Source organism: Ictidomys tridecemlineatus, chromosome 13 (assembly GCF_052094955.1).
Source record: "Ictidomys tridecemlineatus isolate mIctTri1 chromosome 13, mIctTri1.hap1, whole genome shotgun sequence".
NCBI lineage: Eukaryota > Metazoa > Chordata > Mammalia > Rodentia > Sciuridae > Ictidomys > Ictidomys tridecemlineatus.
The window spans coordinates 35,304,538-35,324,071 of record NC_135489.1 but is presented as its reverse complement, the minus strand read 5'-3'; the positions used below and the strand labels follow the sequence as shown (position 1 = coordinate 35,324,071).

Genomic DNA, 19,534 nt, shown 5'->3' with positions numbered 1-19,534 from the left:
CCAAAGTTCACTTTACTACAGTATATGCCAATAATCCTAAATGGCTTTAGTGATATCAAATTCAAATTTTCACTAGCAAACATTTCAAAATTAACCCAAGATGAATCCATAGGCAGCACTTCAATTTTATACACCTGAGTCTTTAGATTAATGTGAGTGCTGATAATAGTATTGAGAAACAAGAAGAGAAATCAAACAGGCTGAGTGACAAATATTTGGTCCACTCAGATGATCACTGGATTTCAGCTAATTGACTCTGACATTCTAAAGGAAAATAAGAATTTTATGCTTCAGAATTGGGACTCATCATCAAAAATTCAGTTATCCAGATGCAAAGAGAATTTCATAGATTCAAATTTCATGGGATCTTTAACACCTCATAAAAAATGAGATGACAATTGTCACACATCTTTTGACAGATTTAAAGATTACAACAAGATAACAATTAAAATCAGCATCAAAATCTCCAGTTCAATCCATTAAAAACAAAGCCTTTTGATTCTCAGTTTCTCCTGACTATTACATCTTATTATTATTTAGCTCAAAGGGCACATTATTTTAAAACTGCATTTTACAACTTACCTATGATATTCCTAATTTTATACCTTCAATACTTGGGACTTATAACACCAATAACTATAGTAAGGAATTCTGTAATTAAAAGAACTCTCTGGGTAGTGGAGGTTGTGGCTCAGCGGTAGAGCACTCTCCTAGCACATGTGAGGCACTGGGTATGATCCTCAATGCAATAAATAAATGAATAAAGGTATTATGACCATCTATAACTAAAAAAAAATAAAAATCTCGGGGGAGGAAAAAAAATTAGCTCTCACAGTATTTCACTGATTTTGATATATTGAAATTTATAGAATTTATTTATATACATTTTTGAGACAGCAGTATTTACCCAGGTAGAGAATCACCTTACTATATTAAGTTCAAATTTCATCAGCATTTCTCAAGAGTTTTTTCCCTTAAGTTTGCTCTTTTATGTTACCAAAACTGCTTGGTTAGTTTGTCTACAAGACTACATGGTCTACCCCAACAACTAGTTTTCCATATACAAATGACTCCCACTGTTCTTGGCCCTTAACAACCTAGAGGGAACACTATTCCTTCTGTTCCAGGTCCAATACAGTTTCCTCACCACTGCTAGTTGACTAGAAAAGGATTGCACGAGGTTAACTCTTCTGAATATTTACACTACAGTGTCCTCAGTGACTCCGCTCTTCTGACCTCCTGGTTCCAGGTACCTCACTTGTGGCATGAAGAATCTTTATGAATGCTCTCATCTTTACAACAGTACACACAAAGATGTGAATTCTTCCTTCAATTCAATCCTGTCAGTGTTCCATCTTCTAGGACATACTGACTCCTCTGGGGTGCCCATAGCATTCCTTCTCTTTCTTATAGCAGAGACATTATACATTTCATATACTGTAAACTTAATATCATTTCTTATATATCTAATCCTTTATCTATACTTATATTAAATAAGGATGACGATCTTCATCAATGATTCTGTATCAGCACTACCCAAACTAGTAGTCAAAAGCCGTAAGTAGCTATTGAGTATCACCTGAAATGTGGCTGCTTCTACTGAGAAACTGAATTTTATATCACATTTAATATTTTTTTAAAAAAATTTTTAGTTATTGATGGACCTTTATTTTATTTATATGTGGTGTTGAGAATTAAACCCAGTGCCTATCATGTGCTAGGCAAGCGCTCTACCACTGAGCTACAACCCAGCCCCATATTTAATATTAATTAACTTAAATAGATTGTGGCTAGTGGCTACTTTTTGAGCACCACAGACAGCCCTTTAACTCTATTAAATTCTTTATATTTCACCACTCCTATCCCTCCATTTCATCTGACTCTCTTTAATTTTATTTCTCTTCATTACACCTATCTTTACATTTTATACAATAGATATGTAACATAATGCCAAGATACATTTACATACATCTTTACTATTTACTTAATACAATAAAGAATATCCTAGATCTTATGTTTATTATATTCTTACATTTTATTTTCTATTTGTTGTAGGAGAAAAAAAGCTGCTACTCAGTCTAATATCTTAAAAAATCAAGAATATCTGCTTTTGTTTACAAAAGACAGTGAACATCTGAATCAGAAAAGGAAGTTAAGGTGAACACCATCCTTTAATTGAATCCAGACCTGCTGCCCTAATCAATTACATTCTTAAACACTGGAGGAGAAGAATAGAAAACACTTTACCAACTGGACATATTAAACAACTACTTCCAAGAAATCACAACTACCACAAAATTGATTAACAGCAAATACTATACCTAATTTTGAAAAGAGGTAGATTCCACAATCAGCAGACAAGCAGGCTTGACTCAGATAAGGCAGTATCTCAGAAAATGATTGAACATGTTTAAAGGTACTCAGAAACCCAGTTGCAACCACTGAGATACTAAGACAGTAAACAGCAAAATAAATAATTTCTCTTTGAGGCAAAAGAAAAATATTACAGACATCTGACATTGAGAGAATTCCAGCTGTGTGAAGGTAGTCCCAGCTATTCAGAAAGCACAGGAAGGAGGATCACTTCAACAATTTTATTGATTAAATGATAAATATATACTAGCTAAAAAAAATTTTAAAACTCCCAAGGGTTTTTGTTTGTAGCTAGAACTTCTGAGATACTTACTCTATATGGGAACAAATTTAAGCACCTAACTTGTTCAAATTCTATAGCAACCACTTAAAGTAGATATGATTTTATGATTTTTATCCCTACTTTACAGACAAGGTAACTGATGTACAAAAAGATCAAATGCTTTGCCCAATGCCACAGGGTTAGTAAGTAGAGAAACAGAATTACAACGGACAACCCTATTCCAGAGTCCCCATTCTTCATCACAAAGCTCAATGGTTTACGGTTTCTCCAAGTGTTTACTGATTTAAGAAAGTCGAAAGTCAACCAAGGCAACTTTCAAACCACAGGCCCCTGTTCCTGGCCTTATCTCTTCATCATGTAAAATATGATTTTCATTTTTATAAGTTAGAATATATCCACAAGAAATCTGTAGAAGAAACAAAGTGAGAGCACCAAAAAAAAAATTTATAGATGTCAAGTTTTAAAAAAAAAAATTCGGGGCTGGAGCTCAGTGGTAGATTGTTCGCCTAGCACATAAAAGGCACTGGGTTTGAGCCTTGGCACCACATAAAAATAAAATAAGGATATTGTGCCCACCTATAAATAAATAAATATTTAAATAAATATTTTAAAATGTATAGGCTGAAATACTGGCTCAACATGTTTTTTTTAAAGATACATATTTTAAAAGTTAATCACATAAGATGCTAATTAGAAATTCTAAGTTAACAATGGCAGATGCTTAAAAAGGTTTTTTTTTTTAATTTTTTTTTTTTTTTTAAAGAGAGAGTGAGAGAGGGGGACAGAGAGAGAGAGAGAATTTTAACATTTATTTTTTTTTTCTTAATTCTCGGCGGACACAACATCTTTGTTGGTATGTGGTGCTGCTGAGGATCGAACCCGGGCCGCACGCATGCTAGGCGAGCGCGCTACCGCTTGAGCCACATCCCAGCCCCCTTAAAAAGGTTTTGAAATAGTTCCAAAAGTTACACAAGCAAAAATGTCAATGTTACACTGACACAAAAATCTCACGCCTAAAAGTAAAAAGTTGTTTCTATGCAGAAAAAACAAATGCCATAAACCATCACAGTATAAAATTTATTTTCTGAAACTTATCTGAATATTCTTTAAAGAATAAAAATGTAAAGATTCATTATATATTTGACTATGATTGATTTACTTGGCTTACTGAAATTATCCTTAAACCTTTATTCAGAGGATACTGCTTCTATCAAATATATTTCTGAATATTCTTTAATTCTTAAACTGAGCTCACTGGTAGGAAATCAAAAGCATAAGAAACACCCCAACAAAGAAGCATACAATCATGTTTACAGAAAATAGATAGTAGCTACTTAAATAGTATTTTACACTTACACTTAAAAAGTCTGAATACTTCAGTGGACTTTGCCGAGCCCTGAAGGCACAAATATTTTACAGTCATTACAAACATTAATTATACTTGCTGACTGTTCTCCACCTTGAATTTTTTTTTTTGGGGGGGGCGACTTTACTACTGAGCTAGATTCCTAGATCTTTTTACGATGGGGTCTCAAAAGTTGCTGAGGCTGTCTTTGAACTTGAAGTTCTTCTGTCCTTCCCAAATCGCTGGAATTACATGCATGAGCCACTTTGCCCAGCTCTCTGAGTCATTTTTAAAAGGAAATCTTTGAAAGGCATGGTGGTGCATGCCTGTAATCCTGTAATAGAAGGTTCAGGAAGGAAGATCATAAGTGTCAGCAATTTAGTGAGCCTCTTAAAAAAAAAAAAAGCAATCTGGACCCTGTGTGGCTCCCAGAACCATGGGAAAGAGCCAGTGACTATGACTGAAGAGGCATTTGACAGTTTTGGCTGGTGTACTGGCAAGAATAAAATTTAGCATGGTTCCAGTCAGGTGTGGGCAGTTTCTATAAACTTACCAAACACTGGCACTAAGATTTCCTGACTTTTGATACCTTTTCTACTAGTCCTGAGTAGATACTGTGAACTAGGTTAAGTAAATGTGAAAATAAAACTTTCTTCAACCGAGACCTACAAAATTCTGACAAAATAATCTCTATTCCTAACCCTACTAACAATATTAGACAAGCAGAGACTTCATGCTATAAGGAAAAATAAGAACAAAAATAGCATTAATAATGACAAATAAAATATTGAGGAAGTAAACAATAGTGGGGAAAAATAAAAAATTAGAAATGTGGGTAAAAACTTCAAGCCATTCAATACACATACCAGGAATTTAATGAAAAATTATAAAAACAATTAAGTGGCAAAAATAAAAGGCAACTTAGGTCTAATGGAAGGGCACATCAAATATCAAGCAAAATTAATGAAAAACCAATACCCTGGATATGTGCTGGTCAAAGTTTTAAATACATAGGATAAAGAAAAAACTATAATATTTAAATAAAAGAAAATTCACATAAATGTAATAATTTATGTAAACAATATGTAAGAGTTTCTATTTCCACATCCACTTGTCATTATGGAGGATGTCACTTTGGTTTCTTAATTCAGAGCTGACTCAAGCATAAAAACCATTTACCTCTTTATTGCTTTAAATTTCATTTGTTTCTTCCCCCTAGGAATTTATTTTCAAACTACCAGAGATAAGCAAAAACTTAGCTAGAAAGTTATTTATAGTAGTGTTTTTCCTTTTCTTTTTTTTTGGGGGGGGAGGGGGCAGGGGTGGGAAAGGTTGCTGGAGTTGAACTCAGGGACACTGAAACACTGAGCCACAGCCACAGCTCTATTTTGTGTTTCATTTAGAGACAGGGACTCACTAAATTACTTAGTGCCTTGCTTTTGCTAAGGCTGGCTTTGAACTCATCATCCTCCTGCCTCAGCCTCCTAAGCCACTTGGATTACACGTGTGAGCCACAATGCCCAGCCCAGAGCAGTGTTTTTCAATAGCAAGAAACTGGAAGTAATATAAATGTCAAAATGTGATTTAAAGCAATGTTTTCAACAGCAAGAAAGAGGAAGAAAAACAAATGTTATGTTAAATAACAGGTAAAAATACTATTTCTATAAAACAGAATATAACAGAATATAACTCATTAAAATGAGACCGATATTAGGGCTAGGATTTAGCTCAGTGGTACAGTGCTTGCCTAGCATTCACAAAGTCCTGGAGTTAATCCTCAGCATTATGAAAACAAAAAAAACTAGACTGATAACTGTGTGAAAATATTCACAGTAAATATGAAAAAAACCTGCAAAATAGTCATGTATATTATAATTCTATTCCTCTAAATGTTGTCAAAGATTGAGGTAGTATATGCATCCTTACCAAAGGGTAAACTTTGATAAACACATATTATTCTTCTAATTAAAAAAACTACAACATTTCACTGCTATTGCCTTCTATGGTTCAGGGGTTTACTGTCTGGCATATAAAGGTATTATTAAACATTTCCATTCAATGAAAGTGAGCAGGCACAGAGGGCAATTACAGCTTAAATTCCACTCTCTTATATACTACAATGTAAAAGAAAGAATTCTGGCTTAAGGATTCAGATTTCATTTACAGCTCCAGTTCTTCCAGTGAGTGGCACTGTTTGTACAAATTCAGCACTTAAATATTATTGAGGACTGTTCACTTATTGCTCATTTCTGTATAATGTTAATGTGTTACTCTCTTTTTGAAGGGGAAAATGGGGATAAAATAGTAACATGATTTTAGCATTTCAAAATATCTATTTACTCCTTTCAAAATGCTCACCAGACATTCTAGATACTTCCTTGAACACACAGCACACTTTTTTTTTTTCCTAAAAGTACAGTAGTTCCTTTATTCACAGCTAAATTTGTGCTTTCTGTGGTTTAGTTACCTTAGGTCACCGTGTTCCAACAACAGTACTATCACATAGTGAGGAATTAATATTTTTATTTATTAATTTTTTGTGGTGCTGGGGATTGAACCCAATCAAGGCTTTGTGCATGAAAGCAAGCACTCTACCAACTGAGCTATATCCCCAGCTCAGGAATTAAGATATTTTGAAAGGGAAAGAAAGCAATTCACATAACACTATTACTATATATTGTTATAATTATTGTTTTATTATTGTTAATCCACTACTGTGCCTAATTTGTAAGTTAAACTTTATCCTAGCTATGTATGTTTAGAAAGGACCAACTGAAACTCTTTACGTAAATCTGTTAAAACCTTTATCCCACAGAACTAAAAGATGAGAGACAAGAAACTGAGCAAAAGATCTGCATTCAGGGACTCAACTCACAGAAGTTAAGAGGTAAAATACTATTCAGAAAATAGATGCCCTCTGTCATGTACCTGAGGCACTTCTCTCTAGAGAAAATGAATGGCCTAGGAAAGAAGAACTATAGATAATAAAACCAACTACAATCTTACTGAAAATCAGATTAGTAACAAATATCAAGTCTTTAACATGAATCAGTAATTTTAGAGATTTATCACAAGAAATAATCCTACATGGGCAAGCAAGTTAATTAAAGAGATGTTCCCTGAAATGCTGTTTATAATACCAAAGCAATAGAATCACAAAAAAGAAAAAGAGTAATTAAGTAAACTGTCATATATCTATACATTAAAAAGAAAACAATGACATGGTAAAAAAAAGCACATATTATATGAAAGGGATATAAAATAAATAGAGCCAATATCTAAGGCTGTCTTTTTGCTCATATAGCCTTTTCCCCTATAATTAAAATAGATTACTTGCCAGTCAATAAAAATGGCTAAAGATTAGAGTTCCTGAAATACCTGTATAAATCTTGAAAAATTTTAGAAAGATTTCAAAAATATTTATTCAGAAATTAGTAACATTTCATGGGATAGAAAGAGAAGATGGGAGGGGAGTGGAGGGGAGATAGTAGAGGATAGGAAAGGTAGCAGAATACAACAGTTACTAGTATGGCATTATGTAAAAATGTGGATGTGTAACCAATGTGATTCTGCAACCTGTATTTGGGGTAAAAATGGGAGTTCATAACTCACTTGAAGCTAATGCATGAAATATGATATGTCAAGAGCTTTGTAAGGTTTTGAACAACCAATAAAAAATAAATAAATAAAAATAAAAAATAAATAAATATTCCAAGAAAAAAAATTAGTAACATTTCTTTCTTTTAAAAACTCCAGCGGGCTGGGGATGTGGCTCAAGCGGTAGCGCGCTCGCCTGACATGCGTGCGGCCCGGGTTCGATCCTCAGCACCACATACCAACAAAGATGTTGTGTCCGCCGAGAACTAAACAATAAAAAAAACATTAAAAAAATTCTCTCTCTCTCTCTTCTCTCTCTCTCTTTAAAAAAAAAAAAAATCCAGGGCTGGGGATGTGGCTCAATTGGTAGCGCGCTCGCCTGGCATGCGTGCGACCCGGGTTCGATCCTCAGCACCACATACCAACAAAGATGTTGTGTCCGCCGAGAACTAAAAAAATAAATATTAAAAATTCTCTCTCTCTCTCTCTCTCTCCCCTCTCTCACTCTCTCTAAAAAAAAAAAAAATCCATAGCTCCATCTTACTTATAATATTATTTCTAAAATTACTTCATTATCAGTTCTCCATATCCTTACCACACTATTTTTGAATAACATATCATGTGATAAATAACCAAAAATGTGATCTCTTAAAATATTAAGTATGAAGGCAAAACAGTGAATAAAGAGAAATTAGTCAAAATTATAAACATGAATATTAGAAATAAATATCAAAATCTGTGCAAGTAGAAAAGGAACTACATTACTAAATGTAGGTATACATAAGAATTAAGTATGACAGTGGCATTTAACAAAAATAGAAAGTTATCACTCAGTGAGTAAGATTTTGTAGGAAAAAATGCACCCATACTGTAAGTTTATACACTTATATGACAAATTTAAAGAGACAGAACCTGGTTTTGCTCAGTGGTAGAGCACCTGCTTAGCACGCATGAGACCCTGAGTTTGATCCCTAGCACTGTGTGTGAGTGCACGAGAACACGCGTACATGCATACACACATTCCCTTTGACCCACCTGTACAGTACTCTACTGAGAATGAGTCCTGCATATATACAGTTATGTAAACCTGTATTACTAGTATGTTTTCTGCTGTCCTACCTACAATACACAAAACAGTATAATAATAAATGAAAATAACTTGGGGGCAATCTTACATCATTGGAAAAGGGGCAAGCTTAAATAATATTCGTGCAATGAGTACTGTGCAGATATTTTCTTCCATAACAAGTTAAATTATTTTATGTAACACTTTCAATGGTGAAATGATTTATATAGCAATCCATGAGGGGCAGGGGTTTTGGCTTAGTGGCACAGCGCTTGCCTAGAACATGCGAAACACTAGGTTCAGCACCACATAAAAATGAACAAATAAAATAAATGTATGCTGTCTACTTATAACTACAAAAAAAATTTTTTTAAGTTACCATATAGCAGTCCATGAAAAAGATCTTATAAATATAAATGAAATTTATTGGGTCCATTCTAACAGTTATCTACTTACTTTTTATTTTTTACCAAAGTAAAAAGTTTCAAAAATCATGACTACTGATTTCCAAAAAATGTTTAAATTTCCAAGTATTTTCATTCATTACAAATGCTTTAATAGTGACTTCCTTAAGAAATATTAAATAGCCAATTCATAAATGGATACTTTCAAATTTATGTACCTTTTTCAAAAAAAAAAAGAGAAAATAATGACACCCAGTCAATTGCACTTCATGTTCACACGTGCATGAGAACTGTCAACTCTGTGGTATCACAGCTGATAGGAAAAATATAAATCTTCACCTCTGTCTCAACTTCAAAGCAATGTCAACTGCTTAGTACAAAGAATGTCTAAATTACCTCAAATCATTTTCAGGTCTCCTAACAACAGAATCCCTAATTTCTAAATTATGATTTACAAAAAGTTCTGCTGAACTAATTCCAAGTTTATGTAAGAAAGTTCATTTCTCTACTTGTAAAAACGAAGTTGAACATAATTGAGCTAGTTTCTTTATAATACAATAAAATCCAGTCATGCCAAATAACAAAAATTCCTACATCGCTTTCTTTCATGACAGTTATTACCTGAGGAGAATGGAATCAGAGTTAGAAAAATAGGGCTTTAGCTTTTGTTGTAGTCTTACACTGCAGCAAAATAGGAAGTAAAAAATTTCTTTTTGATTAAGTACAATGACTCCTGAGACAGAGTCCCTGGGTCCTAACAATTTACTTTCTGTGACAGTGAGTAAGCTACTTTATCTCCTTCTACCTCAGTTCCATGTTTATGAATTGTGGATAATATTCTATCCTGCTACATAGGAGTAAATGAGCTGACTATGTTAAATGGCTAGAACAGTATGCCTAACACATGGTAAATGTTATTGCTGTTATTATCAGTCTCACCATCTATGACTATTAACTATGCAATCTGGCTGGAATGAATTGGGCAAAGAGTGAGTTGTTGGGGGAGGTGGTATTTGCCATATTTTCTACACTTTAAGACATAAATTTCATTATTTATTTATTTGGTACCATGCATTGAGCCCAGGGATGCTTAACCACTGAACTACATATCCCAGCCCTTTTTCATATTTTATTTAGAGAAGGGTCTTTGTTAAGATTTTAGGGTCTTGCTAAATTGCTGAGGCTGGCTTGAACTTATGATCCTCCTTCCTCAGCCTCCCAAGCAACTGCATAAATTCCATTTTTGAAACCAGTGATAAATGGCCAACATCATAAGTAAGAAAGCAGTACAAAGGAGAATAATAACGAAGTTTTTGTCTTCCCTTCAATTTTCAAAAACATGAGACAATACAAGCTTTGGAGTTTGATATTTATTTTTAGCAGGAAGAATACGCTAATGGTGAAGACATCATTAGAAGATAACGCCCATGTCCAATATCTGCAACAGAAGCTCAATAGAAGTTAAAGAAATGTTACCAAAAGACTAACGATAAAAACTGTATATTACTTACCCTTAATTCTGCAGACAATAAAACAAGTAACAATATATTTAAAATTGAATTTCTATCACAAATCAAAGACTGACAATTATCAAATTCATCATTTTCAAAATTTCATCTTTTCCTTTCCATGTAGAAGTGAGCAACTTTTTCAAGGGCAAATCATAGTGCTAATAATCCACTGTGTTTTATGTGAACAGAAGAGGAGCAAATTTGAAAAGACTGTGCTAAACTAAAAGCTAAGAGTTTTGGGTGGAAGCAATCAAGTAGCTTTCTTATGGGTAACAAATGGCAAGCCAGTCTAAGCACCTTTTGGGCCCAATTAGAGATTGCTGAACTAAGAAATAAATTAAAATAAGTAAAAGCAACCTAACAGAGGCAGTATCATGCCGTACCTATAAATTTACAGTAAATTACCTGCAAATAAGGGGACTCAAACAAATTAGAAATTCTCTTACATATTAGCATAAGAAACTGGTAGATCAGTAAATAATTTAACAACTAGTCAACTGGAGGATTTAAATTAAACTAAATCTAGCTCATCTACCCCTGACAATGCCTCAAAGGAAATATGAAAATATTTCTTTTTATCACCTCCTGCACCCCAAATCTTCTCATCAACAGTACCAATCACTACTTAAAAGAGCAATAACTTTCTAACTAACAGTGTTTGCGGGCCAAAAGGGTGTGAATATGTTAAGCATCAGAATCAGAGGTGGAAAAAAGAGGTAATTTCTTTTTAAAATTTGAAACAGCTCATGTTGCCCAGTCTGGTCTTGAATTCTTGGCCTCAAAGAGATGGATTAATTTGAAGACTGTATGGTATAGCTGAAAGACTGTATGTGCTCAGAATAGAGACTGAACAAATCTAATCCAATTTATTGCAAATAAGGCTTCATGCCTACTGTTATTTTTCTATTGTTTTTGTGCTTGAAAATAAGGATTTAAGTTGATAAACTTCTACTACCGCAATGAAATTTCACAAAAATAATTTTTCAAGTGCAATCCTGCTAATTCTAAATTTCAAAGTTTACTTAAACAGGTTGATTTGGTTAAAGTAGAAGGAAATCCATTGATGTTGAGGAAGTTACTTGGGGCCACTGCCTAAAAAGGTCTATTTCCCAAAAATGCATGGTGTGCAGGAACTGAGATATGTTAAAATTCCTACCCCAAAGTAAATGAAACAAATAAGCACTAAAAAGAAAAAAGTTACGCACTTCCAATTTATGCTCTTTCTCTGCAAGGGCTTCTTTTTGACAACGAAGAAAATCTGCTAACATTCGAGTGAGTTGCTTCCTATCATCTATTTCTGCCGCCAATCTGCCATTGTAATCTGCCAGCAACATACAAGCATCCTCTACCATTTTAGAAAGCCTTTCTCCAGATTCTTTATCTAAGAAAAGCACAGGATAATAAAATTATTATACAACAGAAACAATAACATATGTTGTTCCCAAACCCACCTCCTAAAAAAGTTCTGGATCACATCTTTTTCTTACCTGTTATTTTATCTAGCAGGGATACTTCTTGGACTTCGACAGGCAAAGAAGCTATCCTCTGATGAACTGCTGCATCACCTGAAGCTGCATTTTCTAGATCTTGTAAGGCTCTAACGAGATCTAGAGTCTAAAAAGTTGCATAACTTCAGAACCAAAATAAATAAAGCTTAATTTTGTTTTTGGTTTTTTTTTTTTTTTTTAGTTGTAGTTGGACACAATACCTTTTTTTTTTTAATTTATTTTTATGTGGTGCTGAGGATTGAACCCAGCATCTCACACATGCTAGGTGAGTGCTGTGCTGCTGAGCTACAACCCCAGCCCAAAGCTTAAATTAATAATGACTTGAATCTTTTTTTCATATCTCTAATCCTTATGAGTTACCTACTAACACAAAGTTTCCAATACAAACTGCTTCCACAGACAATCCCATTTCTTTTATATACTAAGAAGCTACTGAAAATGTAAATGACCTTGAGGAGCTCACATTCTAGTAGTGAAGGCAGATGGTATAAAAATATTTATGAGTATCAGACAAATGAGGTAAATGACTGATTTATATAAATGGCAGATATCTATCTCAGTGGTAAATGGGAAAGTAGGCTATAATTTCAGCCTAAAGAATACAAGTTTTATTATAATATATGCATTATATTATCATTGCACTGTAAAATTACTGAATTTTAAATTAAATTGGTTGGGGCTGGGGATGTGGCTCAAGCGGTAGCGCGCTCGCCTGGTATGCGTGCGACCCGGGTTCGATCCTCAGCACCACATACCAACAAAGACGTTGTGTCCGCCGAGAACTGAAAAATAAATATTAAAAATTTTCTCTCTCTCTCTCTCTCCCCTCTCTCACTCTCTCTTTAAAAATAAATAAATTAATTAAATAAATAAATAAATTAAATTGGTTATTGGGGAAAGGGGGACACCAATAATCTAATACAATATAGAAGAGTTTCTCAAATTCTATTTCTAAATGCTGTAAGTAAAGCATAAAAGAAATGTAGTTTTGGTATTATGTTCAAATATGATATTTTTTTTAATATTTATTTTTTAGTTATAGATGGATACATATCTTTATTTTATTTTTATGTGGTGCTGAGGATCGAACTCAGTGCCTCATGCATGCTACGTGAGCACTCTACTTCTGAGCCACAATCCCAGCCCCAAATATGATATCTTCAACTATCCTATGGTTTGTTAATCAGACTATTAAAGTATTAAAAAAAATTCCATGCATCTAATGACTAATATGTCCATGCTGATTAGCCAAGAAACAAATGATTTTATCACCTTTAGTAATACTATTTTTATACAATTATAATCAGGAGAAAAGGACAATTAAAATATTTTCATACTAGTTAAAAATAGAAGGAAAGGGTGATTCTTTGTTATTGGAGTTACTATTCATAATATAACTTACTCCAAAGAAAAATAATTAAGTTTTATTTTTACTAGTCTCTATCCCCATCCCATCTTTTCTTTTTTAGTTTTTAAGACTAGATTCAGAGACACTAAGACATTACATATACTTTTAAAATACTGCCTTTACTTTTTTTTTTGGTACTGAGGATTGAACTCAGGAGCACTCAACCACTGAGCCACATCCCCAGCTCTATTTTGTATTTTATTTAGAGACAGAGTCTCACTGAGTTGCTTAGCACCTCGCTTTTGCTGAGGCTGGCTTTGAACTTGCAATCCTTCTACCTCAGCCTCCCAAACTATTGGGATTACAGGCGTGTGCGACAGTGCCTCGCCTAATTCTGTCTTTATCAGGATCACACTTAGTCTCAGCTACTCAAAGAGACTGAGGAAGGAGGATTGCTTGAGCCTAGGAGTTCAGGATCAGTTTGAGCAACATAGAAAGACTCTTTACTTGAAAAAATAAAAATAAAAAATGACATTGACAGTAAGTTACTAATGTTTATTAGCTATTCTAATTTAAAAGCTATCACTGAGGTTTAGCACACAGAAAATAAAAATATTAAGAATGAATGGGGAGGCTGGGGCTTTGGCTCAGCAATAGCACACCTACCTGAGATGTGTGAGGCACTGGGTTCGATTCTTAGCACCACGTATAAATAAATAAAAGATCTATCAACAACTAAAAAAAAGAAGAATGAATGTGGAGCCAGAGTTGTGGCTCAGAGGTAGAATGCTCACCTAGCATGTGTGAGGCACTGGGTTCAATCCTCAGCACCACATAAAAATAAAGATATTGTACCCACATATAATTAAAAAGTAAATATATTTTTTTAAAGGGCATGTTAAAAAATGATTTTCTGTCATAAATTATGAGCAAATAGGGAAAGATGCACTTTTAGTGCTTGGTTGGTCCAAATGTCATGTTCTTACTACTTTTCTATTCCAGTTCTGTTTCATGATTACCATGAGGAGTTCATTATTCCTCATTCCTGACTGAACCAAGAGGTAGCTTGGCTCTGATCCTGATCGAGAGCCTTGGTCTGATTTTTCTTCCTCCTTAATTCCAAGACTGATATTAATCCATAGTCCTAGGCAATCATTTCTAAAAAAAAAAAAAAAATTGTTTTTTAGTTGTGACTAGACACAATATCTTTATTTTATTTATTTTTATGTGGTGCTGAGTAGGGAACCCAGAACCTCACATGTGCTAGGTGCTCAAGCGCTCTACTGCTGAGCCACAACCCCAGCTCCTAGGCAATCATTTTTATCTTTCTTTCAAGCTCCTTTCATGAGGGAAAAAGCCCTTCCCAGCTTCCAGTTTTCATACAGTAAGTTTGGGTTCAATCCTCTAACTTCCATAAAGTATTGACAGTTCTTGTTACCCTACAGGATACCAATTCTTGACACCTCATGTCTATCAGAGGAGAATGAAATGAGCTCAGGAGAAAACAGCCTCTGGCTCACACAATGAGTTGTACTTCTGTATTATTTCTAGCCCTTAAAGCTATTTATCTTGGGCTGGGGTTGTGGCTCAGGGGTAGAGCGCTTGCCTAGCATGGGCAAGGCCCTGGGTTTGATCCCCAAAACCATATAAAAATAAATAAATAAAGATATTGTGTCCAACTACAATTAAAAAATATTTTTTTAAAAAGCTATTTACCTTGTTTTAAGGCTGTCTTCATTTTGTCTTTTGAAATTTTATCTATCCTTCATACATATTTCAAACAGAAGAAGGAAATTTAAAGACTCAATGCCCACATTTAAGTTCAAAATGTCTTTCTAAAATTCATCTAATGGTTAAGAAGTGCTATGTTGTACCATCCTGGGAGGACTTAGGGTAAATGATTTGAATTTATCTTACTTCTCCATAGACTTACATTGTGATATATAGTTTTAGTGAATGAATACATACTTACCACTCTAACAGTCTTTTTTTTTTTAATATTTACTTTTTAGTTTTCGGTGGACACAACATCTTTATTTTATTTTTATGTGGTGCTGAGGATCAAACCCAGCACCCTGCGCATGCCAGGCGAGCATGCTACCACTTGAGCCACATCCCCAGCCCCATTCTAACACTCTTATCTTTCAAAAGAGTTTTACATATTTGAAAGAAAAACAAGAGCAGTGTCCATCTCTAAGAATGCAATTCTCTTTTTTTTAATCTAAGAATGCAATTCTTAATAGTATTTGAATCCTACAACAAAATATGCTTATCACATAATGTTTCATTGTAAAATAAACTCTTTAAATGGTGGATATCTCACTGTATCTAATCATACTTAGCAACTAGAAATCCTCTTAAATTAAAAAAAAAAGAATTTATCAGAAGAAAAAGAAATATTTCTATGCAAAATATTATTTCTATAAAAAATATACAATATACAACATCCTACAAACATAAGCAATTTGTTAAGCAGAAAATAAAAGATATTTGGGCTGGGGTTGTGGCTCAGTGGTAAAGCACTTGCCTAGCATGCGTGAGATACTGGGTTCGATCCCCAGCACCACATAAATAAACAAAATAAAGGTATTGTGTCCATCTACAACTAAAAATATTAAAAAAAAAAAAAGAAAAGAAAAGATATTCGTGTAGTTTCTTTCTTGTACCCAAAAACAATGAAATAATAAGGCTTGGTAATCACGCAAAGTAAAATATAATTCTTATCGGTGAAAATTTTTTACCTGTGGTGGTTCACTTGGAGATCCTAGAGAGGAACAATTTTCATTTTCATCCACCTTTATTTGTTCATAAGTTCTCTTCCTAGGCTTCTTATCACCATCTATATTGAAAAAATATTTAAATTTTAATAAAAGAATATTTTAATGAAGAGATAATGATAAGAGATTAAGATTACAGGGCTGGGGATGTGGCTCAAGCGGTAGTGCGCTCGCCTGGCATGCGTGCGGCCAGGGTTCGATCCTCAGCACCACATACAAACAAAGATGTTGTGTCCGCCAAAAACTAAAAAATAAATATTAAAAAAATTCTCTCTCTCACTCTTTCTCTCACTCTCTTAAAAAAAAAAAAAAGATTATATACTCACACAGAGCTTGCTTAAGTTGTTCTAATACATCATTTTCATATACAGATCTTTCTTCCCAAATAGATAACACTCTTCCAAGGTGCTTCTTACAACTTTCATCAGTTTCACTAAAGAAAAAAAAAATTTAAAATACGAACAATAATACATACTGCAATGGAAAACACAATGATGATTTTTAATACAATCAAATATTCAACTCTTGAAAAAACTATCTAGATGTTTACTGAAAATCCTATGTGGCCAGCAATTCAGAATGAATTGCAGTTAAGACATATTGCTTACGGAAAAAATTACAAAAACTAAACAAGTTTTAGGACTAGCTCCTATGAGTTTACAAAGAAGATGTCTGAACCTAAAGAGAGCTGAATGGGAGGCTACGGGAGATATTTAATAGGTGTCTTTAATTTACTCACCAAATAATTTTTGAGCAAGGAACTACCTTTGGCATGAAGATCAAATGGAGCTTTAGAGTAGCTATTATTTATAGGTGTTATGGAGAGAACAAGACACTAAAGACAGCAAAGAGATCTTGCCCAATTTAAGAGAGACAAGGAATAGTATTTGAGGAAATGATATCTAGTCTGAGATATGAAGACTGAATGTAGAGAGAAACGAGAAATAGATTACTTCTACCCATTTAGAAGTAATCCTTCATCACGACTATCACAGACTGAGCCCCTATTATCTCTTGCCTGAATTTCTGGAACATTCTCACTAATCTCCCAGCCTGTACTCCTTCACTCTACAAAATTTAAATCAGATAATACTGTTCTCAATCCTGTAAGTACAACCAACCATGCCAAGAATAAAATCAAAATTCTTGCACTGGGCCACAAGGCCTACAGCTTCCTGACAACCTCATAGTCCACATTCCCCAATACTTATTTCTCCCATACAAATCTCCTTGCTGATCCTCAAACATGCCCAGCACATAGTTGTCTATTTCTGCCAAGTATTCTCTCTGCCTAGAATCCTTTCCTTCTAGACAAATGGCTTGTTTCACCCTCTTTTTAGTCTCTGTTCAAATAGCCATCTCTCCAAATTATCTTATACTATGACTGGATACCCTCATACTCTCTATTTCTTTTTTCCTGCTTTATGTCTCTTTAAAGCATTTGTCATCTGGCATTATAACAAATATTCATTTATATTCACTTATCCATGTAGCTACTATCTTTTGGGGCCTAGCACATAGTAGGCAGTTAATAAAGATTTTATTAAACTCTAGGGAGAGGCAATATATACAAAAGCCTTGGAGGTAGACAGAACTTAGAAAAAGTTGAGTTAGCTAAAAGTGTACACTACAAGCTGTTTATCTGTTAGAAATAAGACATAAGTCTGAAGGTAGGAGGTGCCATGAAGGAAAATCTTAAGTGCTTAGGCTTGATCTCAAAGGCAAGAAAATGTAACACTAGCTCTACAACGCTGGCTACATGTTCCCATAGGAATTAAAAAATAATAAAGGCCATTATAAACATACAAAAAAGACATTATAGCAACTAAAAGAAAAAGAAAGCAACTAAGGAAATGTGTATGATATGGAATATGGAGAGTGAAGGAGAAAGAAGAATTGGACATTTTAAGTTCAGTAATAAACAGTGTGAGATACTTAAGATGTACCCAAGTAGAAATGTAAAAAGACAACTGGACATACAGGTCAAGAACAGAAAAAAAATTTGGACTGAAGGATAAGATTCTAAGTCATTAGGGTATAGATAATAAGTAAATACACGCAATGTACAAATCACCAAGAGGCAAGTGAAGAACATAGCCCCAGAAGGCAGTGTAGGACTTAGCTCTAAGAAACACCAACATTTGAAAAGAAGGTAGAAGGCAGCATCTAAATTGGAAGGGAAATAATATCTATTTAGAAAGCAACATACAGCAGCATTTGACACTGTCATGTTTTAAAAATGTGTCTACTATGACTAAAACTGCATGGCCTGAGGTGAGCAGATTTTCACCCTTATATAAATCAACACAGACCACCACCACTCACCACTGAATTATATAATTTAGATGAAATTAATATTTATCCCAGTGTTTGCCTGGTAATCTATCATACCTGCATATAATGTTCAGAAATAAGTCTTTAAAACACTATAAGCCACAATATAGATTTCCTCCTTCAGAATTACCTTAGCAAAATTTTTCAACATTTTTGATTTTCCTAAATAAATATTCTTTATTTCCACAATATTTGGAAATGTTAAAACACACATCCAAATACCTAAAAAAAAATCTTAAAATCATTAAAAATGATATAAGGAAAAGGAGAACTAAGTGTATCCAGATCACCAGTTTATAGCACACAAATTTTCAATTCAATATCGTCAATCATTCTCAATGAGGTTCATTCCAATACAGGAGTACTTTTGGTCTATTAAAGAAAAGCTATCATTTAAGTACTCAAAATGTCTTCCTTAGCAACAATTGAAATTTCCTTCACAGTAAGCATTTAGTACATTTACAAATGCCAGTTAGAATTCTTTCCAAATGAAAGCTTCAAAGAAATATGTTTTTTTTTATTATATGGATTAAGGCAAAAAAAGGAAATATTGTCCATATTTAAAACAGATCACCTAATACCCCCCAAATTGTCATACCTTGAAACATGCTTAAAAGCCTCCACTATAACTGGTGCAAAATCTTTTGTAAACTCCGGCCCCTTCCTTTTGCTGTTCTGAATGACATCATTGGCTAGGTAGAGAAAAGTAAGCTTCCTGTTGGGTTTTGCTGGAAAATTCAAAGAAAAAAAAATTGATCTACTTAAAATATTCTCATTCAACTTAGACAAACTTTATCAATCCATAATTAAGCAGTTTGAGAACTACATAAATCTACTAACCTTCAAGTATCATGTTCAACCCTAGCTTCTCATTTTACAACCAAACTTATCAAGTCACTGCTACTAACCTCACCAGGTTGACTACAGCTTCTAAAAGATAATCATTTGATGAAAAAAAAAGAGAACCTAAGAAGCAAAGATAGATCAA

The 19,534-nt window shown here is 33.9% G+C and overlaps 1 protein-coding gene across 2 annotated transcripts in view; it reads right to left on the bottom strand.

Moving 5' to 3' along the window:
* Rprd1a (regulation of nuclear pre-mRNA domain containing 1A) overlaps positions 1–19,534 on the bottom strand; it is a 57,300-nt gene that overhangs the window by 14,833 nt on the left and 22,933 nt on the right. Inside the window, exons 2-7 of one of the 2 annotated variants that reach the window (XM_013358749.4) lie at positions 19,145–19,274; positions 16,539–16,645; positions 16,177–16,274; positions 12,067–12,193; positions 11,785–11,960; positions 10,424–10,506 (exon numbers count right to left, since the gene is read on the bottom strand). In XM_013358749.4, the coding sequence (XP_013214203.1) occupies positions 10,480–10,506; positions 11,785–11,960; positions 12,067–12,193; positions 16,177–16,274; positions 16,539–16,645; positions 19,145–19,274 (665 nt within the window). In that variant the 3' untranslated portion in view covers positions 10,424–10,479. Of the gene's footprint in view, positions 1–10,423; positions 10,507–11,784; positions 11,961–12,066; positions 12,194–16,176; positions 16,275–16,538; positions 16,646–19,144; positions 19,275–19,534 lie in introns of those variants that run through there. The other variant, XM_005325568.5, reaches the window with a different exon arrangement.